Source organism: Geotrypetes seraphini, chromosome 4 (genome assembly GCF_902459505.1).
Source record: "Geotrypetes seraphini chromosome 4, aGeoSer1.1, whole genome shotgun sequence".
NCBI lineage: Eukaryota > Metazoa > Chordata > Amphibia > Gymnophiona > Dermophiidae > Geotrypetes > Geotrypetes seraphini.
In genome coordinates, this window is record NC_047087.1 from 134182088 (window position 1) to 134204411 (window position 22324).

The following is a 22324-nucleotide window of genomic DNA, read 5'->3' on the forward strand; positions in this document are numbered from 1 at the left end:
ATTTACCCTGACTGAACGATCCTCCACGTGCATCGATGACAGCTGATGCAGCATCCCCACTCTGATGAGGCTCACCTCTGAAGAGGCTCACAGTAGCTGTAATAGAAGTGAATGGGAAAACCAGGAGTGCGCATCCCTGCTCATCAGAGTGGAGATGCGGAAGTCTGTGGCTGCTTCCACTGTCAGCGGTGTACGTGGAGGATCATTCAATCAGGGTAAGTATTACTGCTTTTTGGGGTTCCTCTCCACAGTGTTCCTTTAATGAAGGTTTATTATTAGATACGTACATCTTCTATATTAGTGATTGCAAATTTGGGACCTGCTCGGCCTATTTTTTTTGCTCATCAGCTAGTGTTAGTATTTGTGCGGCCCCAGAAAATTTTTTTTTTCGTCCAGGGAAGCCAAAAGGTTGGACACCCCTGCCCTACTCCTTCACTGTGAGCAGGGAGGGGTAATTTGCATAGCACCATATTTGTACCACCAAATTTCCCCATCCTGCCCCACCCGGCTACTTTTTCGTGCCACCCGGATGGAAAATTTCTAGGGAGAACACTGTAGCTATAGGAGGTTAGGCCTAATTTGTCTAGACAGGTGCTGAGGGATGCAATGTAGAGGTTGAAGAGTATGGGAGATAAAGGTGATCTTTGGGGTACACTGCAGGGGTTGGACCATGGTTCTGATTTTTCTTTGTTTGTCTTTATTCTGTAAGTCCTGGATTGGAGGAATCCTTGAAACCATGTGTGTACCTTACCTGTGATTCCTATTGAATCTAGTATTTGTAGTAGGATGTCATGGTCTACCAGATCAAAAGCTGCGGTGCGATCTAATTGTATAATCAGCATTTTTCTGCTTGTGCTGAGGTGTTGTCTAGCTGTGTCCATGAGGGATCCTAGTATTGTCTCTGTGCTGTAATTGGTTCTGAAACCAGACTGTGTAGGGTAGAGTAAGTTGTGGTTTTCTAGATAGATGGTGAGGAGTTTAGCTACGAGGCCTTCCATTAGCTTGACATAAAGTGATATTGAGGCTATGGGCCTGTACTTGGATGGTTGATCTGTTGCTCCTTTGGGGTCTTTTAGGATCGAAGTGATGATGATTTTGCTGAGGTCTTGTGGGAAAAGGCCGTCTGTGAGCAAGGTTTGTATTAGAGAGTTGTGCGGGGACAGAAATCCCACCCATCCCCGCGAGGAATCCCTCCCGTCCCCACGAGGAATCCCTCCCATCCCCACCCGTCCCCGCAAGGAATCCCCTCCGTCCCCACCCATCCCCGCGAGGAATCCCCTCCGTCCCTGCCTGTCCCTATAAACTTCAGAAATAGTTATTTCATTTAATTATGCTACTGAATTAAAGGCTCTGGTAGAGACCCATTTACAAATAAGCAAAGAGACTTTATTAATTTGGAAATATTAATTAGGAAAAATACATACTTTGTAAATGGGTTTCTACCAGAGCCTCTAATGAAAATATAAATACTCAGCTGATGAGAACTCCCAAGCTGTCAGCTGAGGACTTCCTTTGCAGTTGGCCGGGGGTCCCTTTTGCCAAGCTTGGCAGGCAGCAGTAGCGTCCCTGAGTCACAGATGCTGGCACCTCAGTGGCTCATGGATGCTGCCAGTGACTGCTGTGCTTGGTGGAGGGGAGTTCTGGACGTCTGTAGAGGAGGTCCTCTGCTGGCGGTGCTTGGGGATCCCCACCAGTCACAGCAAGGGTCAGCAAGTACTTCAACACTGTAGAAATAAAACCAGAAATGCATTTCCTTTTCTTTTGAACACAATACAAAGACATCTGCTGTATACATTTCCCAAAGCTAACATATTTTAGTCAATAAATTCCATTTTTTACTTTTGTTGTCTGGACACTTATTTTTCCATAAAGTTGGTCCCAGTTTCTTTTATCCGCTTTCCCATCTTCTGTAAATTCTTCTGTTGCTGTCCATTGGTTCCACCTACCATGGTCCAGCATTTATCCCTTTCTCATCTTTAGTGCCTGCCCACCAGCACCATGCCACATCTCTCCCTCCATTCCCTTCACCACTATGTCCAACATTCCTCCCTCTTGCATTCATTTCAATCTGTCCCACTGTTCCCTTTCCACCACAATATTTCTCCCTCTCATCTTTCTCTTCCCTTTAATCTGTACCTCACTCCCTCCCTATGACCAAAAATTCTCCTTTCTTCCATTCCCGTGTACACAACCATCTCTTTCCCTCCCTTCCTCTCTCCCAAGTTCATGCCTTCTGTGTCCAAAAATGCATTCCCTCCACAACCTCAGCATCTCTTTCCCTCCCTTCCTCTCTCCAAAGTTCATGCCTTCTGTGTCCAAAAACGCATTCCCTCCCCCACCTCAACATCTCTTTCTCTCCCTTCCTCCATCCTCTTTCCCAAGTTCATGCCTTCTGTGTCCAAAAACGCATTCCCTCCCCCACCTCAACATCTCTTTCTCTCCCTTCCTCCATCCTCTTTCCCAAGTTCATGCCTTGTGTCCAAAAACACACTTCCTCACCCTTTTTGTGTTCCGCCTCCCAGCCCTCATCTACAAGCAAATTACCAGCAAAATGGAGCTCGAGCCGTGAGGCTCATCTCCTGTTTCCTGCCTGCACCACCCCAGCACACATAGCCGACAGGAAGTCTTCCCCGATGTCAGCGCTGAAGTCGGAGGGAGGGAGGGCTTTGCTTAAGCCCTCCCTCCAATGTCAGCGCTGACATCGGGGAAGACTTCCAGTCGGCTGTGTGCTGCGGCAGGGCAGGTAGGAAAAAGAAGACGAGCCTCGCGGCTCGAGCTCCATTTTGCTGGTAATTTGCTTGTAGATGAGGGTACTGTAAGTTGTTTTTGGGCAGATGAGTGATCTTGGGTGAAGGTGTGGTTTGGTCTTGGAGGGGTTTGTCAGTCTTCTTCCCTCTGTTGGTGTGATGGTGTGGTGAATGCAGGTCTAGCAGTTTATGTTTCTGTCCACTGTGATTCGTCTGGCTGGGTGGTGAATTCTGTTAGTAGTTGGAATAATTGGTATTTGGGAGATGTTGTTTGCTGCCGCCTTCCAATTGGTTAGGAGCAGGGTGATCAGAAGGATAGCTTGTGTTTGTTTTTGTGGTATAGTTTTTATTGTGAAAGATGGGAGGTAGGAGTATGTGGGAGTGCAGTTGTAGGTGATTTTCTAGGGGTTGGGAAGTTGTGTGGCTCTTTTTCCTCAGTCGCATCGGTAGCAGGTAGAAAAGTGGCAGAGCCAAAAGAAAGGGGGAGATTTTTTATACAAGAGAGGTTTCCCGCTCTCCAACTGGCTCAGCAGCTGGAGCGTCAGTGAGGGGCGGAGTGCTCTCCCACACCCGAGGGGATCCTCAGTCAGGTAGCAGGTAGAAAAATGTCAAAGCCAAAGGAAAGGGGGAGATTTTTCAAACAAGAGAAGTTTACCGCTGAGCCCTCCAACTGGCTCAGCGTTAGCAGCAGAGCGCAGGGGAGGGGTGGAGTGTTCTCCCATGCCCAAGTTCAACTGCTCCAAGTCCGAAGGAAGGAAGGTGAGGGTGGCAGGGCCAAATGAACAAAAGCTTTAAATAAAATTTAATTTTCTCGCTCAGCCTTCCAACTGGCTCAGCGTTAGCAGCGGAGAGGAGGGGTGGAGTGCTCTCCCATGCCCGAGTTCAACTGCTCCCAGTCCAAAGGAAGGAAGGTAAGGGTGGCAAGACATGACATAACTCGATTTCAACATCATTCATTAGTTGTGGAATCTACCCTCAAGATTTCTCCTATCTCATGATTTTATACTTCTGCTACTCTAGGCAGAAAAGCCAGAATGTTGGACTCTGGACTCGAATTTCCAGTCATCCATGCTCCTTAACAGAATAATTGACTGCCAATTTTACATGTCCATTTACTTCAAATCTTTATTAAAACAATTCTCAAATTTGAAGAAATTCTATTTCCATACATGTCATACATGTAAAACAGTTTCAAAACTAGCTACCTAAGAACTTGTTTACTACTAGAAAGTATATGGCTAGAGCAACTTTTGATGCCTTTGATGTTTCTTCCTGAACATCTGCAGTAGGAATTTCAGTGTGCTGTTTAGCCTGGTTAAAAGCCTCTGACTTGGAAACTTCAGTTTAAGAATACCTTTCCAAAGTGCCTTTAGAGGGAGATGAGCGATTGGAGAAAAAATTAAAGATAAAATTTAAAAAACACGCAGATACTATGACAACTTTATGTAAACCACAAACCTCTCAATCTTCATAGTCTATAACAGTGTTCTAGACTATGAAGGCTACGAGGGCTAATGGCGGACCCTGGAGACCTCTGTGGCAGCCCTCCAACATTTTTATGATTTTTCTTTTGCTACTTTCTGATTCTGTACACAAACTCGGGACAGAAAGGGTGGTGTGGATGAGTGGAAAAAGCCACTTGCTTAAAGGACATGGCATTTCCTAATAGATGAAGAGAATGCATTTAAGAAATTCATACCTCCTTGAGGATGCCCACAGTGAAAATTTTGAAGGTGGGCTGATGGGGATGGATGTCATTGATACACACTAGTTGGCACTGTCATTGATCTATATGGGCAGTTATTTAGTGGCTCTCCTACAGCTCATTAGAATCTAATGTGGCCCCTACTTAAAAATTAGTGAAGACCACTGATCTAGAAGATACTCTGCTTCCTCTTGATGTTCCTATTATTATAACACCAAAAGAAGATATCATCAGCTTCCTTCATCTTCTTGGCCTGCTCCTCAATGACCTTGTGCAAGACAACAAAGGACACAGAAATCACAACCTCAATCTCAGTCTAAACAGGAGTCATCCCTCAGGAGGAGCATTGCCAATATTTCCCTGATTCTTCCTTGTAATATGGGTGCTTCGCGTTGTCGCCCACACTTGCTCAGAAAACCTCCAAATCACCCACCAAGAGAGTCTCTTTTCAGTTCCCTCCAGAATAACCTCCTTCACTGAGAACTCTTGGTCCTTCTCCAGCTAAATGCAATAGAATCTGTTCTTTACAGGAATCCTTCTACCTCTACTGGTAAAGGGGATTGGCTTTGCTTTTAGATCTCAGAGGCCTGCACTCGCATATCCATCCTACCTGCTCACAGAAAGTATCTTTGCTTTTTGCATTGAATCTTGATGCTTCCAGTACAAAGTCTTACCCTTTGGACTAGCTTCAGCCCCTCGTGTCTATCCAAAATGCATAGTGGTAGTAGCAGCAGCCCTTCACACATTGGGAATTCATGTTTCCCTACTTGGACAACTGGTTGATCAAGGCTTCATCATTGCAAACAGCTCAACATGCCACTGCTTGCCCTGGATTGGTAACATGGAATTTTGCTACTCCTTGGATTGGCCACCGTGAGAACGGGCTACTAGGCTTGATGGACCATTGGTCTGACCCAGTAAGGTTATTCTTAAGTTCTTAAGGTATAAACAGAAACATCTGTCTGCTTCAGTTCAAGTAACCTCAAATCTTCAACACGCTCTCCAATGGTGAATGGAGCCTCATAACCTTACTCGAGATCTTCCCTTTCAACCCCCACCCCACCATAAAAAAATTCTAACCACAGACACTTTGATATTAGGATGGGGTGCTCACTCTCAAGAAGTATGGTTTCACCAAGAGCAAACCCTCCAAATCAGTCTAGAATTACAGTGCTCTCAAAACATTCCAAGACTGACAATTCCACCAAGTAGTCCTTGTTCGCACTGACAATCAAGTTGCCATATTCTATCTGAACAAATAAGGAGACATGGGTTCTCGCTCTCTTTGCATGGAAGCAGTCTGAATTTGGACTCGGGCCACTGCTTGTGACATACTTCTCAAAGCAGTTTACTTAGCAGACTTCTTCAACCTCACGAATGGTCTCTCAGCACAATCATCTTACGGTGGATTATCTCCAGCTCCCCGGTCATACGTAGATCTCTTCGCTTCTCCACATAACAAACTTCCACCGTTCTGTTATAGACTCTGCCCCCAAGTGTATGACGCCAGATGCCTTCCTCATTCATTGAGAGGACAGATTCCTGTACGCATTTCCTCCAATACCTCTCATCAGGAAAATTCTACTCAAACTTTGCCAAGATTAGAGTACCATGATCCTCATAGTGCCTTGTTGGCAATATCAACCTTGGTTCTTACTCCTCCTAGAACTCTTGTCCAAGGAACCATGTAAGCTCCAGCTGTTCCAGAATAACTGAACCTCCCTTCATCCCAACCTTTTATCGTTAGCACTAATAGCGTGACTACAACTTTTTTACTGAACTGTGCAGATATTGGGCTGGAAGGCATGTGCATGGTGTGGGCACTACCTAAAGACTTAAAGTGACAATGTATTTGGATGAAGTCACCCACATATGAGAATTTTTGCCTGCTGTCCTCGGAGAAAACCTGCTACAGGTAAGTATCTTTGCTATACCTGGATAAGTTTATGTAAGGATTAGAAGTGATGGCCTGACTGATAAAACTTGAGTTTACGTAGATAGATAAAGAGGAGCTTTCAGAAACTTTTGTATTTCTATGGGGTATAAACTAAGAATGCAGAAAGAACCAGATTAATGAAGTAGTTTATTGGTAATGGAATCTTCTAAACAGGGGTTACTTGTACAGTCCCTATAACTGTACACTGTCAAAAGCATGGAGGACAACAGCGCGCCAACAATCCCATGCTGACATTTGAATGCAAGAGAAATGCGCGCCTCCACTTTGAGGCCTTCCGTTTTACGCTGTGATGGGGGTGTGGGGGATCTCCCCAACTACAGTTAGAACTGCTCACGCTCTCTTAGGTGGGGGGGAACCCCCCAGCACAGTGAAAACTCTCATTCTCCTTCCCATTTTCAGGAATTTTCAGTGTAGTGGGGGGGTCCCTCCATCCTCTCCCCACCCGCAACGGGAGTGCGAGGACTTATAAGTGTAGGGGGTGGTTCCCCCCACACACCCCTTAGAGCGCAAAAGGGAAGGCAGCGGCGTGCATTTGTCCTGTGCGCCAATGTCAGCACAGGATTGTTGGCGCACCGTTGTCCTCTGCAGTTTTGACGCGTCACTCCTATAACAATTCAGAAAATACCAAATTTTATTTTGAACTCAGCTGTTTCATTAGCATGTGTCAGGTTTGTTAGTGGCCCCCACAATGTATGGTTGGTGGGGTCACTTGAGAGGCGCCCTGACAAACGCCAAGTCCCAGGTTCAGTTCCCTCGCTGAAGATTCACCAGGAAGTAGAATCAAAGAGGCACAGCCAGAGGTGATTGCATAAAGAATATATTATAGAAATAGTCTTACAGAAAAGCAGTATTCTGAAGCATTACAATAAAGCATTACAATTAAGCAGAGAGCAAAGCAGTTTCCCTGCCTTATATAGTTCAGAGACAAAGAGACAGAGAGTCTGAAGTTCTAGGGAGAGCCAGAGAAAGAGAGAAAGAGAGCCAAGACCCAAGAGCCCAGAGATAGATAGATAGATAGAATGATAGATAGATGTGTTTTGCAGAGAGGAGGCTTTTATAGCTTGGAATCTTATTCTGAATATAGAAACTATGGTATGTCCCAGTATCTTTCTGTTTAGAATTTGTAAACTGTTTGAAACAATGGTTAATTTAATTGATAAAGGAGGGTGTGATACTTGCAAGCATGGTAGATGGGATTAATCTCTGGCTTCTTTGTTCCATTCAAGCAGCCTATCTTCTTGATCTGTGCACCTGGACCCATTGTCCTAAGCACCCTCTTAATCAGACATTAACACCTTTTAGCTAATCATGATTCAGTCAGGGCTATTTGAAACATATCAGGGATACTTAAAACAGTCTCCCTGCCCTCAGGGTCTATCTGCATTCCCATGCCAGAGTCAGATTGATATAATTTCCCATAGGCCTTCGCTGACATAAGTAATGCCAACTGAAAATGCTGAATGGTAGCGATAGCTATGCTGACATCATGGTTTCTGCTGCTTTTTCTCTAGGCAGTGGTGGATGCCAGACACTGGAGGTGCAAATGTTCCAGCTCTTAATGACCTACTCTACATCTGGGGCATGGCCTTCAGTGACGGATTATACGAAGGAGATTTTATCATGGCAAACCATGAGAGTAAGTTCTCTAACAAGCAGTTGCTATTGCACAAAATATACCATTATATAAAACTGCTGTTACTTTTGAAGATGATTTCTTGGAAAAGCATTTTAACTGTACACATTTATTTTTTTTTACAGTGTACTATGCATCAGGTTGCAGCATAGCAAAGTTCCCAGAAGATGGCACAATAATTGCACAAACTCTTAAGGACCAAGGTACAAGCTTAACTGCACTTCGGCATGCATAATTCTTTATTAACCATTTATCACCTGAATCCTTCAGAATTTTCCCCCTGGAGCAAAATCTAAATATGTTTAAAATATACAGCCAAGTTCTTTTAAGAATATTATTGTAAATTCCTGAATCACCATGGGATTTTGGAAACAGATTAATATTCAGCTGTTCCCATGTGATCAGCACATACTTTGAAATGTCTAACTTGCAATCTTGATTAAAAGTTATTGCCACATTTGTTCTGAATAGAGAATGACATGGTGACTGTTACCCGCAGCTAGCCGCGGGTAACCCGCAGGAACAGGGGGGGGGGGGGAAAGACTGGTTGCCACAGGTACGGGGACAAGGCCATTCACCGACCCTTGGAACGGTGAATGGCCTTGTCCTCGCAGTAAAGTATCTGCCGCAAGTTGCCTCCCTTCCACCCGTCCCGGTCAGCAGCCCTTGGTGCAATCGCGCATCCAGAAGCCCCCCCTTTCATGGATACAGCAGCAGTTCCCCCTTGCAAATTCAGCAGCCTCCTCCCTCCCCATTGCGGGTCCAACAGTCCCCCACCCTTGCACACTCCCAATGGCCGGCGGCACCCCCCCAAAAAAAAAATAACAATCCTGTGACTCTCCTGGGTCGGCCCCTTCATGCCACCTGGGGAGGGCCTACCAGCCTGTTCCACCTTCCGTTGTAACTTCCGGCCAGGTGGGGGGCTGTTGGACCCATGATAGGGAGGGAGGGGGCTGATGGATTCGCGAGGGAGAGATGTCGGGCCTTCCTCTCTGCCGGTCCCACCTACTTCCTGCTTCCACAAAGGCAGGACCCGGCAAAGAGGAAATCCTGACACCAGCAGAGCAGCAATGTTCCTGGACCATGATGCCAACCCCGGGTGCATCCCTTCATGGTCTGAACCCGGCGCGGACCTCCCCCCCCCCCCTTAGTGCACAACTGACTACAATTAAAATATTTAAAAATGGAATTCTATTGCAAAGACATAGGATTCTGTACTGAAGCTTTTCTTCTTTAGTCGTGAACATTGCAGAAGGGTGTCGCTTTTATCTTTCAACTCTTCCCTTTCATCAGTAGAGAATAGCTCTCTCTTCCGTTTTTCCTTCTGTAAGTGAACTGAAGAGGAGTGTTCTAATCTGCTCTGCTTTCTTTTTATTTTTTTGGGGGGGTCTTTTTGTCCTTCTTTTCCTTTTTCCTGCATGGCTTTGGTGCCTGGATGTCCCCTACTTGGGCTTACTCCACCGGGGAAAGGACACAGACCCATGAGGGCGGACTGCTGCTCATAGGCCAATCTCTTGGAGTACCTGTGGAGCTTGCCTGCTGATTTATCAGAGACTTTAGCACAAGCTGTGGGACCCCTGTGTAACAACAACCCTTTGGGTATCAGGGAGCTGGCTGCAAATTATCTCCCCCCACCAAACATGCCACATAGATTTTCAGGGTTTGGAGTTCTTGGTCAGAGTCATCCTGACCGGCAGCCAGAAGATTTCCAGTGGTGGATTCATTTCCAGCTGACTCTGAGGCTGAAATCCTTTCCCTGCAGACCGGCTGCTGCAAGCTGACCGACAGGCACCAGAAGCCACAGTTAGTACTCCCTTTTATTCCCTATAGGTAAAATCAAAGGGTCAGAAAAAGGTATAATCAAAGGTTTCTGGGGTTAGAGTTAGTTTCCATCACCTCCATAACACCTTTTTTTTTTTTTTACATTTTTTGCGTTCAGGAAAGCATCCAAGGTCCGTTTTTGGCATGATTCTACTTGTAGCAGCCATCTTGGATTTTTATCAATTTTTTTTTTTTGCCAAAACTTCCTACTCCCTCAAAACCCCTTGTTTTAACCAGGTATCATCTGCAATGGGTTCCCCAGGCCAATCTGCCCTTGCTTCATTCCTTTTTATGCGGCTTTGTCAGCAGACGAGTGGTCTTGTTCTTAGTATTGCGGGACACAAGAAGAAGGAACGGGAGCTTCAGGCTCAGCCTTCTTAGAGTCCTCCAGAGTGGGAGAATCCCAAAAATCCTGACCAACAGGGAAGAGATGCCATTCAGAAGTCATACGCAACAAGGGTACAAAACACAAGCGCATGGAGGTTCAACTACTTCAGTCAGGGGTCCTGTGGAAGTTCTTAAGGCCATGTGTCCAGGGGTTTTCAGACTTTGTCACTCTTTTGAAAAGCCTATTTGATGGACCCAGGGAGTGCTGTGCTGCCTATGAGTGCATCAACACCAGTACAGGTAAAGTTTTGTCCCAAGCAAGCTTCCCTGCCTTGGAACAAATTGGCTCTAAATGTAAGTGACCACTCTGAGCAGGACTGGAAGTCCCTTTCCATATCTTTATTATCTCAAGGATCCATTGCGTCCTTGGATGATTTAGGGTCTCTGGGGCTGGAGGTCAAGAGGCTGTGGTTGCTATTGATCATGGTGGCGATCCCTCAGTGTACTGTCTTTTCAAAACCACCATTGTTCCACAGGTCATTTTGGACGCGCTCTTTGAGTTGAAGTTGGATCTTGTTTAAATGCCTATGTAGCATAAATGTACATGAGGTGAGTCTCTTTCATTTGAAAGGAAGCTCCAGAATGAGAGGGCATAGGATGAAGTTAGGAAGTGATAAGCTTGGGAGTAATCTAAGAAAATAGTTTTTACAGAAAGGGTGGTGGATGCATGGAATAGACTCCTGGTAGAGGTGGTGGAGCCAAAGACTGTGGGATCTCTTTGGGAGAGGAGGAGATAGTGGATGCTGCGGATGGGCAGACAGGATGTATGGGCCATTTAGCCTTTATCTGCCCTCATGTTTCTATATTTCCCACTGATTGACGGTCAAGAACTTGGTCATTTTAAATGAGTGGTTATCTATCCCAACAAATGGGCAACCTCAGACACTCAAATTTTCAGGATATCTACAATAAATGTGCATGAGAAAGGTTTGTATACATTTGGTTTTCAGGCATGCAAATGTATCTCTTGCATATTCATTGCAGATATCTTGAAAACCTGACTGGACTGAGAACTCTAGACATTTGATAATATAGTACTCCCGAGTGCAAACTGATTGATTGTTGATTCCATAGGCAATTCAGACCTTAAGGTTGTTTTATTATTTTATGTAGTCATATATTGTCACTGATCCTACAACACTCTCCTCCTTTATTTAACCTTTTCTAGGTCTTGAAATCTTAAAGCAGGAAACATTTGTTGTAAATAATGTACCCATCTTGGGGCTTTACCAAATACCTTCAGATGGTGGGGGCAGAATAGTACTTTATGGAGACTCTAACTGCCTGGACGATAGCCACCGACAAAAAGGTTTGAAGTATTACATTTTCAAAGATGTGATGACAATATATGTTAAAGATTTTTCATATGTTAATCGTATAACATTGGTGGGTCTAGAGCAGCAGTCTCAAACTCAGAGCCCACGGGCCACATGCGGCCCTCCAGGTGCTATTTTGCAGCTCGCTGTCTGGACACGATGATTGAGTGCTCCCTTGCTGCAGTCGGTTCCGTTCAAAGCGCTCCTCGCAAGATCCGCACCTGCGTCGGAAGCCTCTCTGATGTCACGACGTCAGAGAGAAGGCATCCGACGCAGGCACAGATTGCACGAAGAGCGGCTGCTGGCCGCAGCTTTGAATGGAAAAACCGACTGCAGCAAGGGAGCCAGCCAGAAATGCTGCTGCTGCACAGGGAAGGGGGAAGAGAAATGCTGCTGCAAAGGAAAGGGGGGGAAGAAAAATGCTGCTGCTGCACAGGGGAGGGAAGGGAAGGGAGAAGAGAAATGCTGCTGCTGCACCCAATTGGGGAGAGAGAGGGAAGGAGGGAGAAGGAAGACAAGGGAGAGGAGAAGAATGAGAAATGCCAAGTCCATGGGAGGGAGGGAAAGGAAAGGAGATACCAGACCATGGAGGGGGAGGGATAAATGCCAGGGGGAGGGAGGGAAGGAGACAGAATGCCATGGGGGGAGGGAAGGAGACAGATGCCAGACTAGGGGAAAGGAAGGAAGGAAGGTGGGAGAGAAAGGAAGGAGAGAGATGTCAGACCATGTAAATAGGGAGGGAAGGAGAGAGAGATAGGAAGGGAAGGGAAGACATAGAAAAGTAGATTTTGAAAAGAAAGCAGAAAAATTGAATGTTAATTTAATACCAAAGATGGATGCAACTTCGTTTCCAATTCAACCAGGGAGTATGTATCCAATACTGGAAGTCAGTGAAACTTATTGGATAAATAAAGAAGAAACTGACTATAATAGAAAACTGGTCTCGAGAGAGTAATCCTATATTTATATGGTACGCTCAGAGATATGAAACTCCTGAAGAGGGAGGGGTAACCCCCTCTTGTGTTTAAGAGTTTACCAGCCAGTCATAGCGAACTTTATATTGAGATTGCTCTCTGAGACCTGAAAATTCAATTTATATCTTTAACTGCTTTTAATATGTAATTCCGTTGTGTAAAGTCTTATACGTTGAAATTTGCATATAAAGAAATCACTAGAAGGCTAGATGGACTTCACTTATCTTTTGCAAAGTATTCTAGGGGGTCCCATTGTGGCCCCATTTCGACATCTGCTTCAGGAGATCCAATTAAGAATTTGCCTGGTTTTCAATCCAAAATGAGTCGTTGACAAATGTTTAAATGTCCGTGATTCTTAATAATGTCCTTTGTGAAAGCTTGCACAATGTCTCCAACCGACATTTAAACATTTGTCAATGACTCATTTTGGATTGAAAACCAGACAGATTCTTAATTGGGTCTCCTGAAGCAGATGTCGAAACGGGGCCACGTTGGGCCCCTGCTAGAATACTTTGCAAAAGATAAGTGAAGTCCATCTAGCCTTCCAGTGATTTCTTTATATGCAAATTTCAACGTATAAGACTTTACACAACGGAATTACATATTAAAAGCAGTTAAAGATATAAATTGAATTTTCAGGTCTCAGAGAGCAATCTCAATATAAAGTTCGCTATGACTGGCTGGTGAACTCTTAAATACAAGAGGGGGTTACCTCCCCCTCTTCAGGAGTTTCATATCTCTGAGCGTACCATATAAATATAGGATTACTCTCTCGAGACCAGTTTTCTATTATAGTCAGTTTCTTCTTTATTTAAAGATGGATGCAAGGCAGAAAGTGAAGACGGAGAGAAGAACAATCAAAGGACAAGAAGGCCCTGGAAACATAGTTAAAAGCACAGAAAAATAAAGTCACCAGGCAACAAAGGTAGGGAAAATTATTTAATTTTCAATATAGTGATGGAAATGTGTCAGTTTTGAGAAAGGAAAGATGTTAAACTTTAACAGTGAGGGCTGCAGAAAAACAGAGTAGGAGAGCCGCAGAAAAAATAGTTAATGTCTTATTAAAGAAATGACAGTTTTACCTCATGCAAAATTGTCATTTCTTTAATAAGACATTAACTATTTTTTCTGTGGCCTTCCTAGTACCTACAAATCCAAAATGTGGCCCTGCAAAAGGTTTGAGTTTGAGACCACTGGTCTAGAGCCAGCATACAGGGTGGAAAAATATGCACGTGAAGAATATGGAACTTATTATAGAAACATTATTTGTGTTTTAAGTGCCAGTTTATGAATGTCTAAGATGTCCATACTGTATGGATGTTTAAATTCCAATTATACAAAGCCAAGATATGAATGTCCAAAACTGCAGTATGTGCATCTGGCAAGGATGTGTGCAAGTGTGTTAGGTTGAGACCTGGGCAGGTTTAAAATCTTTTTTTTTTAATATTTAAGTATTTATTGAAAATAGACTTTTATGGTTAACAATGCACAAGAGCAATACAATATACTCAGCAGTATATAGATACATCAAGGAGTATCATGTCCTAACAGCAAGAAATTAACGTGAATTGAAAACAAAATATAATCATGTCAAATATACATACTCCCACATTCCCCATATCCCCGCTAAATACCAATTTCCCCATTATCCACAATCTCCATCCCTCCCCCCCCACCCCATTCTTCCGGCAGACGACAAGGCAAAGGTCCCTTACAGAGCAGCCAGTAATTCTTCCAACTTCCTCCAGGTATGAAAATAGACAATATAGTTATGTCTTCTCTTTGCTATGGCTACCTCCATCTTTCCCATGGAAAGCAAACGAGACACCCATACCTCTCGAGAGGGAGCTTCCACGCTTTTCCAATGATTGGCAATTAGACATTTCGCAGCCGCTAAACCCCATCTAAGAAATTTAGTCTGCCAAGAGCAATCCCTGGAGTTATATAAGCCCAAGAGACAGCTCCTAGAAGAGAGAACAACACATTCCCCCAGACATTCAGACAAGGTATCAGTCACCACCTTCCAGAAGGGCTGAATAATTGTACAGTCCCACCAGATATGCATAAAAGATCCCCCCTGCCTTCCACATCTCCAACAGAGGTCAGGCACTCCAGGGTAGATTCTATGCAGGCGTTCTGGCGTATAGTACCATCTCGTCAGCACCTTGTATGCATTTTCCTGAACCAAGGCACAGGTAGAAGCCTTATATGCCTCCCGACAAATCGTTTCCCAATCTTTATCCGACAACTGAATGCCCAGATCTCTCTCCCATGCCAATCTGAAGGGATAAGTAGCTGGTACATAACCCCTCCTGAATTGATAGATCACTGACAGTGGCTTAGGTGCTTTCTGCAGCAACAACCAGAGATTTTCCAAAGGTTCCTTATCGATCTTTAGCCCAGAACCCCAACCCTGAGCTATAATAAAATGCCGAATTTGCAAATAGGCAAAACAGTCCCCGTCTGGTAAGTCATAGTTTTGTTGAAGTATATGAAATGGGATTGGTCCATCCTTTCCAATGAAATCACGAAACACTTTTAACCCCTTTTGGTACCATCGGTGAAAGACCCTGTTGTCTCTGCCCGCTGGAAATAAAGGTTCGTGTTGTATCCCCGCCAATGTTGAAACCAAAACCCCGTCACCCATCTGTTTACGCGTTTGACTCCATAATCGTGCCAAATGTTGCAAAAAGGGATTAGACATGCTCTGAACCCACATGCGTTGCGCATCCGATGCCCACATCTGGAATTTCAGAGGTACTATACCACTACAATTCTGTTCTATTTGTACCCCACTTTTATAGTCCCCAACTTCCCATTCTAGCACCAATTTCAACTGCGCCGCTTGATAATACCACGACAAATTAGGCACCCCCCTGCCCCCTTCCTCCCTAGGGGCCCACATCAAGGATTTGGAAAGTCTAGGCGATCTACGATGCCAAATAAAGCTTCGAATGTCCCTATCCAATCTCCTCAAATCTCCTAATGGAACTGGGATAGGCAAAGTCTGAAAAAGGAACAGCAGTCTGGGGAGTACATTCATTTTTATGATCGCAATCCTGCCCCACCAGGATAACCACAGCCCATGCCAACGTTGCAGGTCCGCTCTGATCTGCCTATAAATAGGCATATAATTCTTGTCATAAATTTTCTGAAGGTCTGAAGGAATATAAATTCCCAGGTATCTAATCCCCTGCTCCACCCACCGGAAGGGAAAAATATCCCGCAACCTATCCATCTCATGCCTTGTTAGCGTCAGATTCAAAATCTCCGTTTTGGTTAGATTTATTTTAAACCCAGAGACCTCCCCATATGTGTCAAATAGCTGTAGTATATAAGGTATAGAGTGCTCAGGTTGTCCCACGTATAGGAGGATGTCATCTGCAAACATCGCTATTCGATGTTCTCTCTCCCCGCTCACTACCCCTACCAATGATGCATGTTGTCTAACAGCTATTGCAAGCGGCTCTAGGGACACCGCAAACAATAAGGGAGAAAGGGGGCATCCCTGCCGAGTTCCCCTGTATATGTGGAAGAAGTCAGTGTATGATTGATTAATCCGTATACATGCTCTCGGTTCTACATATAGAGCCCGAACCCACTCTCCAAACCTTCCCCCCAGACCCATCCTATCCATCACTTCCCATAGAAATCCCCAAAGAACCCGGTCAAATGCTTTCTCAGCATCAATCGATATCAAAACCGCCTTATCTCGGCTCTCCCCCACTTTCCATAGCAAGTTCAGAGTTCTCCTGATGTTATCACTCACCTGTCTCCTCTGAATAAACCCCGCTTGATCCTGATGGATCAAGGTAGGTAATACCTTTCCCAGGCGCTTAGCTAAAACCTTGGCCAGTATTTTGGCATCTATATTTAGCAAAGATATGGGTCGGTAAGAACCACAGAGTAAGGGATCTCTTCCTGGTTTAGGCAAAATCACCACTCCTGCTTCCCCCATCGTAGGCGGAAGCCTACCTCCCCCAGATATTCCATTAGCTACTCTAACTAAAAGGGGCCCCAAGTGCTCCGAAAATTGTTTATAGAATCGGCTAGTGTACCCATCCAATCCTGGCGATTTACCGTGCTTCAACTCCCCAATCACCCCTAGAATCTCTGACAACTGTACCGGCTCTCTTAAGTATTCCTGATCGGAATCTGGTAACACCGGTATCTGCAACGAATCCAAAAATCTAGTCTGCGCTCCTTCCTCCATGGGCCCCGGGCGCCCATAGAGTTCCGAGTAAAAACTTTTGAACTCCTGCTGAATAGTGGAATCCCTGACTTGTATTTCCCCCCCTACTTCCCTTGTGATTCTTGTAATAGTATTCCTGGCTTGTTTAATCTGAATATATCTCGCGACTTGTGCACTAGCTTTATTACTATGTTCATAGATATTAATTCGGAATCGCTCTCGCTTTCGTTCCATTTCTTCTACTTGAAGTTGATATAATTCATCCCTAACTCTTTGTAAGGATAGCAATGATCGGGCATCTCTCCTATTCTGATGTTGCATTTCCAATTGAGTCAACTGGGTTCGTAGTTGAAGAAAGGTTCGGGCTCTATGTTTTTTAAATCTAGCCCCCCATTTGATAAATTCGCCCCTAATAACCGCTTTAAGAGCGTCCCACAAGATAGCATCAGATACTTCCCCATTATCATTCAAAGTTAAATAGTCCCCAATAAGACGGTCTACCGCATCAACCACCTGAGGGGAACTCAGCAGGGATTCATTGAGTCGCCAATAGGTACTACCCCCTGGGTCTAACAATTCCGTGCAAGATATCCAAACCGGCGCATGATCTGACACATGCATCGGTTCTATCTCTGCTGCACGCAGCCCCCCTGCTAGATTTCTGTGAATCCATATCCCATCCAATCTCGTGTAAGTATTTTGTGCATGTGAATAGAAAGTGTAAGCCTTTTGTGTACCATGTAATAGCCGCCACCCGTCTACTAGCCCCAGGGAGCCCATTAAAGCCCTGAGCTCTGCAGCTGGTTTCCGCAGAGACCTGCGTCCCCCTCCTGAATGGTCCAGTGCAGGTTCAGGAGGGACATTAAAGTCTCCCCCCACATAAATCGCACCTTGTGCAAAAGTACCCAATGCTCTCCTCAATTTCCTATAAAAAGCTTCCTGACCTACATTAGGACCATAGATATTAATAATGGTTAGTGTGCGACCCTGTAGTGTGCCCCGTACCGCCAGGCACCTCCCTTCCCCATCCCTGTATTCCTGGTCAACCTGCAGACCAAGTCCCTTACGTACCAAAATAGCCAATCCCCCTGCCCTTTTGGATGCTCCCTCTCCCTGGTGGGTCCAGATCATGTCAAACTGCGGCCGCCGAAGCAGCGAGGTATCTCGGGGCCTTAGGTGTGTCTCTTGAAGAAGACAGATATCCCATTTCATACGCCCCAGTTCCCGAAAAACAATACTCCTTTTGCCTGGGCTATTTAGCCCATTTACATTCCAAGATCCTATAGTCAGCCCAGGGGGTAATCCCGGTGATCTCCCATCCCCCAGAGCCCGTCGTCTGCCGAATCCCTTACCAACATCTCCTCCCCTCCCCCCTCCCCCCCTCCGATTAGCTGATTCCCCAAGTTTTGAATCAGCCATGATAAGAAGTGAGTCAAACTGAAAAGGCCCATAACGACACATCCCTTAATGCTTACCCTCATTACCCCCCCTTCCATTCACACACTCATTCGCAATAAGTCACTTATAACATATTTCCCCCTATCTACTATAAGTCCAAAGAACCAACATTTTCTGTAAAATTCAACCACCCTGAACAGCATAATCTGTGAATGCCAAAAACATCCACTCTATTTTCTAATACCAACATTAGAGTCCCATTCCCTACTAATGTGGGAATATTCTTGAATTAGCCATTGTAGTCCAGACTGAATCTCCCTATCCCGTAGCAGACGTGGAAGGCAAGTTTTCCTCAGCCCCGCGTATTTTGTCGCTTGATGTTGTCTCCTGTTCCAGGCCACCCTGGCTCCTGGGAGAGATATCCAGAGGCATCCGACATCCAAGTTCTTTCAATGCCATCCAAGCATCGAGGACATTATCCACCTTTCTATGAGTCCCATTTATAGTAAAATGCAAGCCAAAGGGGAAAAGCCACCTATATCTATACCCTTCGGCTCGCAACAATTGGGTGATTTCTTTGAAAGATCTTCGCTTCTGTAATGTAGTTAGAGCTAGGTCCTGGTATACCCCAACTTTCAGCCCCTGCCACACAAACTCCGGGCGACGTCTGGCAGCTTGCAACACCTTTTCTTTCAGCTGGAAATCAGCAAAGCAGGCAATTATATCTCGGTTACCAGGACCCCTCATTGGGCCCAGGCTTCTATGTGCCCTCTGCAAATCAATCACCGGTGGATCTATATGACCCTCATCTGCAAGCAAGGCTATACAAAATTCAGAGACCACTTCCCTAGCATCTTTAAAGCGTTCCAGGTCAGGTACCCCTTTGAAACGCAGGTTATTTCTCCTGGAGCGGTTCTCTAGGTCCTCAACCTGTTTCTTCAATTCCTCCATATGTGCTGCAGTAGTATCCATGGTGGCTGTTCTTTCCTTCTCCACCTCTTCCACGTGGCTCAACCTTTCCTCTGCAACCTGGACCCTGCCACTCAGATCACTTACTTCTGCTCGAAGCTCCCCCAGCGCAGCTTTGACATCAGTTCTCAGACCCACCATTTCTGCTTTGAGGTCTCGGAACCACAATTCCATCTTCCCTTCCATACCGCAATCAGACGGTAGAGTTCCGGTCTGCAAGGGCGCTGGTGGATCTGGCGCGTTCGGCTCCGCCATCTTGGATGCCGCTATCGGGGAGCCGGGAGCTTGCGAGCGAGTTTTCACCGACTTAACGCTGGTGAAGTGAAATTTTTCCAGCCGCCTCCGACTCGCCATGCAATCCGCCGTCGGTATTCTCCGTGGGTGATATTCGCTTCTTCGCGATAAGCAAGTTTATTTGTGAACGCCGCGAGCCCCGTCAGAGCTCTGAGTTTAAGCGGCCATCTTCCGTGGTGACGTCACTCCTCCTCAAAATCTTAATGTTTATTCCCCATTGCAAAAAGGGAAGGAATGACCATGTCTAATAAGGTGCACTTCTGGAGTTACATTGTTACCTGGAAAATTTTAGGGAGCCCTTTTAAGCAGGATCTGTAATTATTTATATTTGCTATATATTACCAACAAATCATAACATAGGATGGGGCAAAGCTTGAGAGGTACATGCAGAGTGTGTGCCCAGCGTTTGCCTTGTATGTACCGCACAGGGCTTCTACATCTTTTCTGATTTTTTTTATAAATTTGCACTGTGCAAGAATCTTTTTAACAATTTGCTAACATTTTCTAATCCTTGTATCTAAGTATTAAGATAATGTATGATTGGCAATAACACATAAATCATGAGACGAGCTGTTATTTTACTTAAAATAGAGTTGGAGTTTGGAGTGGGCTTTATTATTTAAATTGCATCTCTATTTTGTAGCAGTTGGAAATTTTTTAAATAAAAAAAGCATTTCCTGGAGAGACAGCTCCTTTTTGCTGAATTCCACTCCCTATGTTTTCAGAATGAAAACCAGTACTCAACAATCCTAGTTGTTTTAATTGTTAGGTTTTAACAGTTTTATTGATGACTATGCAATGAAATAACAGTAAAGATACAATAACAATACAACCTTGTCATCATTATTTGTGTAATATATCTCCCTCCTTTCTTCCCCCTCCCCATCCCCTATATACTAAACTAAACTAACTAAACCTTAAGTTTATATACCGCATCCTCTCCATAATTATGGAGCTTGGCACGGTTTACAAGAGCTTAATGTAAGAAAGGAACAACATAATGGGGTTGGAGGTTGAGTGTAGGGGGGAAGAGAGCATTACATTTTTGTGAATAGCCTAGTTTTCAGACGCTTTCGGAATAGTTGGAAAGAGCCCAGATTCCGTAGTGGGGCAGTAAGGTTATTCCAAAGCTCGGTGATTCTTTGAAGAAAGAGACAAATATGCAAAGCCATCTTTGATTCCAATAAGAATGTCCAGTACAATGCAAAATATCCTTCCCTCCCCTCCCTCTTCCATAACAAAAATCCCCCCGCCCCACAACACACACCTTTCAGTCATCATAGGTTCTCATGGTTGGCTCTTGGCTTTTATGACCCATTCTACCACAGGGGAAAAAGGTGCACAAGTATTATCATTACTTCTGGTTGTTGTAATTGTTAATGGAAAAGAAATTGATAGTCTGGACCCTGATGCATAAGAAGTTAGTTATGTCTGTTTTATTTTTAATTTTGCATACAGATTGCTTTTGGCTGCTAGATTCCATCCTTCAATATACTTCTTATGGTGTGATGCCTTCAAGTCTAAGTCATTCCGAGAACAGGCAGCAACCTCTATGGGGTACAGGTTTTTCACTCCCAGAAAGGATGGAAGGTAAGAAGGAAATTATGTATTTGAACACAAATTGATTAGTGAATTTGGATGCTGGGGAACTATGACTTTTACCCTGACATTCCTTATTTAAGTGTATATTTGAGCTTTGTACCTTTCAGAAAGCTATAACATCAAGAAGTGCAAGTTACTCGTTTACATTAATAATTATTAAAACATGTTCCATTTTTTAAACCAATTTTAAGTTGAATTTGTATGTAATTCAGATCCTATACAGTACACAGTCTATAAAATATTAAAGAAACAGTCCTCAAAATAAAGTACTATAGTTTAAATAGAAAGAAAAGATAGGATCTTACACTTACTTTTTTTCTTCATCCATCCCACTTTTCCCTCTCCACCACCACATCCAACATTTCTCCCTCTCATCTCTCTCTTCTGTACCTCACTCCTCTCCCACCACCAATATTTCTCTCTTTCTCCCTGTGCCCAACAATTGACCTCTTTCTTCATTTCCCCATGTGCACCATTTCTTTCCCTCTCACTCAGACACCCATGCCCAACAATTCTCTGTTTCTATTCTCTCCCCACCTCAGCATCTCTTTCCCTCACTCCCTCCATTGTTCCATCCTAGGTCCCAAGTTCATGCTCCCTTCCCTCCCTCTATTCTGTGTCCCAAGTTCATGCTCCCTCCCTCCTTTCTTCCTTCCTTCCTTCCATCCTTTTTCCAAAGTTTGTGCTCTTTCCCTTCTTTCCTGTCCCAACACGAACTTCCATCTCCCTTCCGTGTCCCAAAGTATTACTCGTCATCCTTCCCTCCATTCTGAATCCCAAATTCATGCCTCCCTCCCTTCAGTGAGAGTTTGCCTCCTCTGGCTGGCTCCCTCCTCCCAGCCGCACTTCTCTTTGCATGCATCCGCGGTTCCTACACGTGGCCCACAGCTGATGCAAAAGCCTTCCCTCTGACATCAGAGGGAAGACTTCCAGGTCAACTGCAGGCTGTGTGTAGGAACCACGGATGCGTGCAAAGAGAAGTGCGGCTGGGAGGAGGCAGCCGGCCAGGAGAGGTAAACAACTGCGGGAGGGAGAGAGGCACAAATTTGGGATGCAGAACGGAGGAAAGAATGATGAAGAGCATGTTGGGATATGAAAGGGAGGAGTTGGGGGGACACATTGGCACAGGAAGGGAGAGGTAGGACCCCAGTTTGTAAGTACAAAGCTAACGTAAGTCAGACGTTCTTAATCCGGAGACTGCCTGTATTAAAAATAAATATACAAAACTAAAACATAAGCAAAATGCATGCATAATAAATTCTAAAATATATGCATAAAATATGCATCTCCCACTGAAGGTTATAATTATATAAGTTCAATTTGTGAATA

At 44.7% G+C, this 22324-nt stretch overlaps 1 protein-coding gene across 1 annotated transcript in view; it reads left to right on the plus strand.

The window, feature by feature from the left end:
- The window catches only part of MBTPS1 (membrane bound transcription factor peptidase, site 1), a 308154-nt gene that overhangs the window by 220828 nt on the left and 65002 nt on the right, over window positions 1-22324 (plus strand). The window contains exons 17-20 of the mRNA XM_033942001.1: window positions 7921-8045; window positions 8168-8245; window positions 11419-11559; window positions 20852-20983. Coding sequence (XP_033797892.1) covers window positions 7921-8045; window positions 8168-8245; window positions 11419-11559; window positions 20852-20983 — 476 coding nt within the window. The remainder of the gene's footprint in view (window positions 1-7920; window positions 8046-8167; window positions 8246-11418; window positions 11560-20851; window positions 20984-22324) is intronic.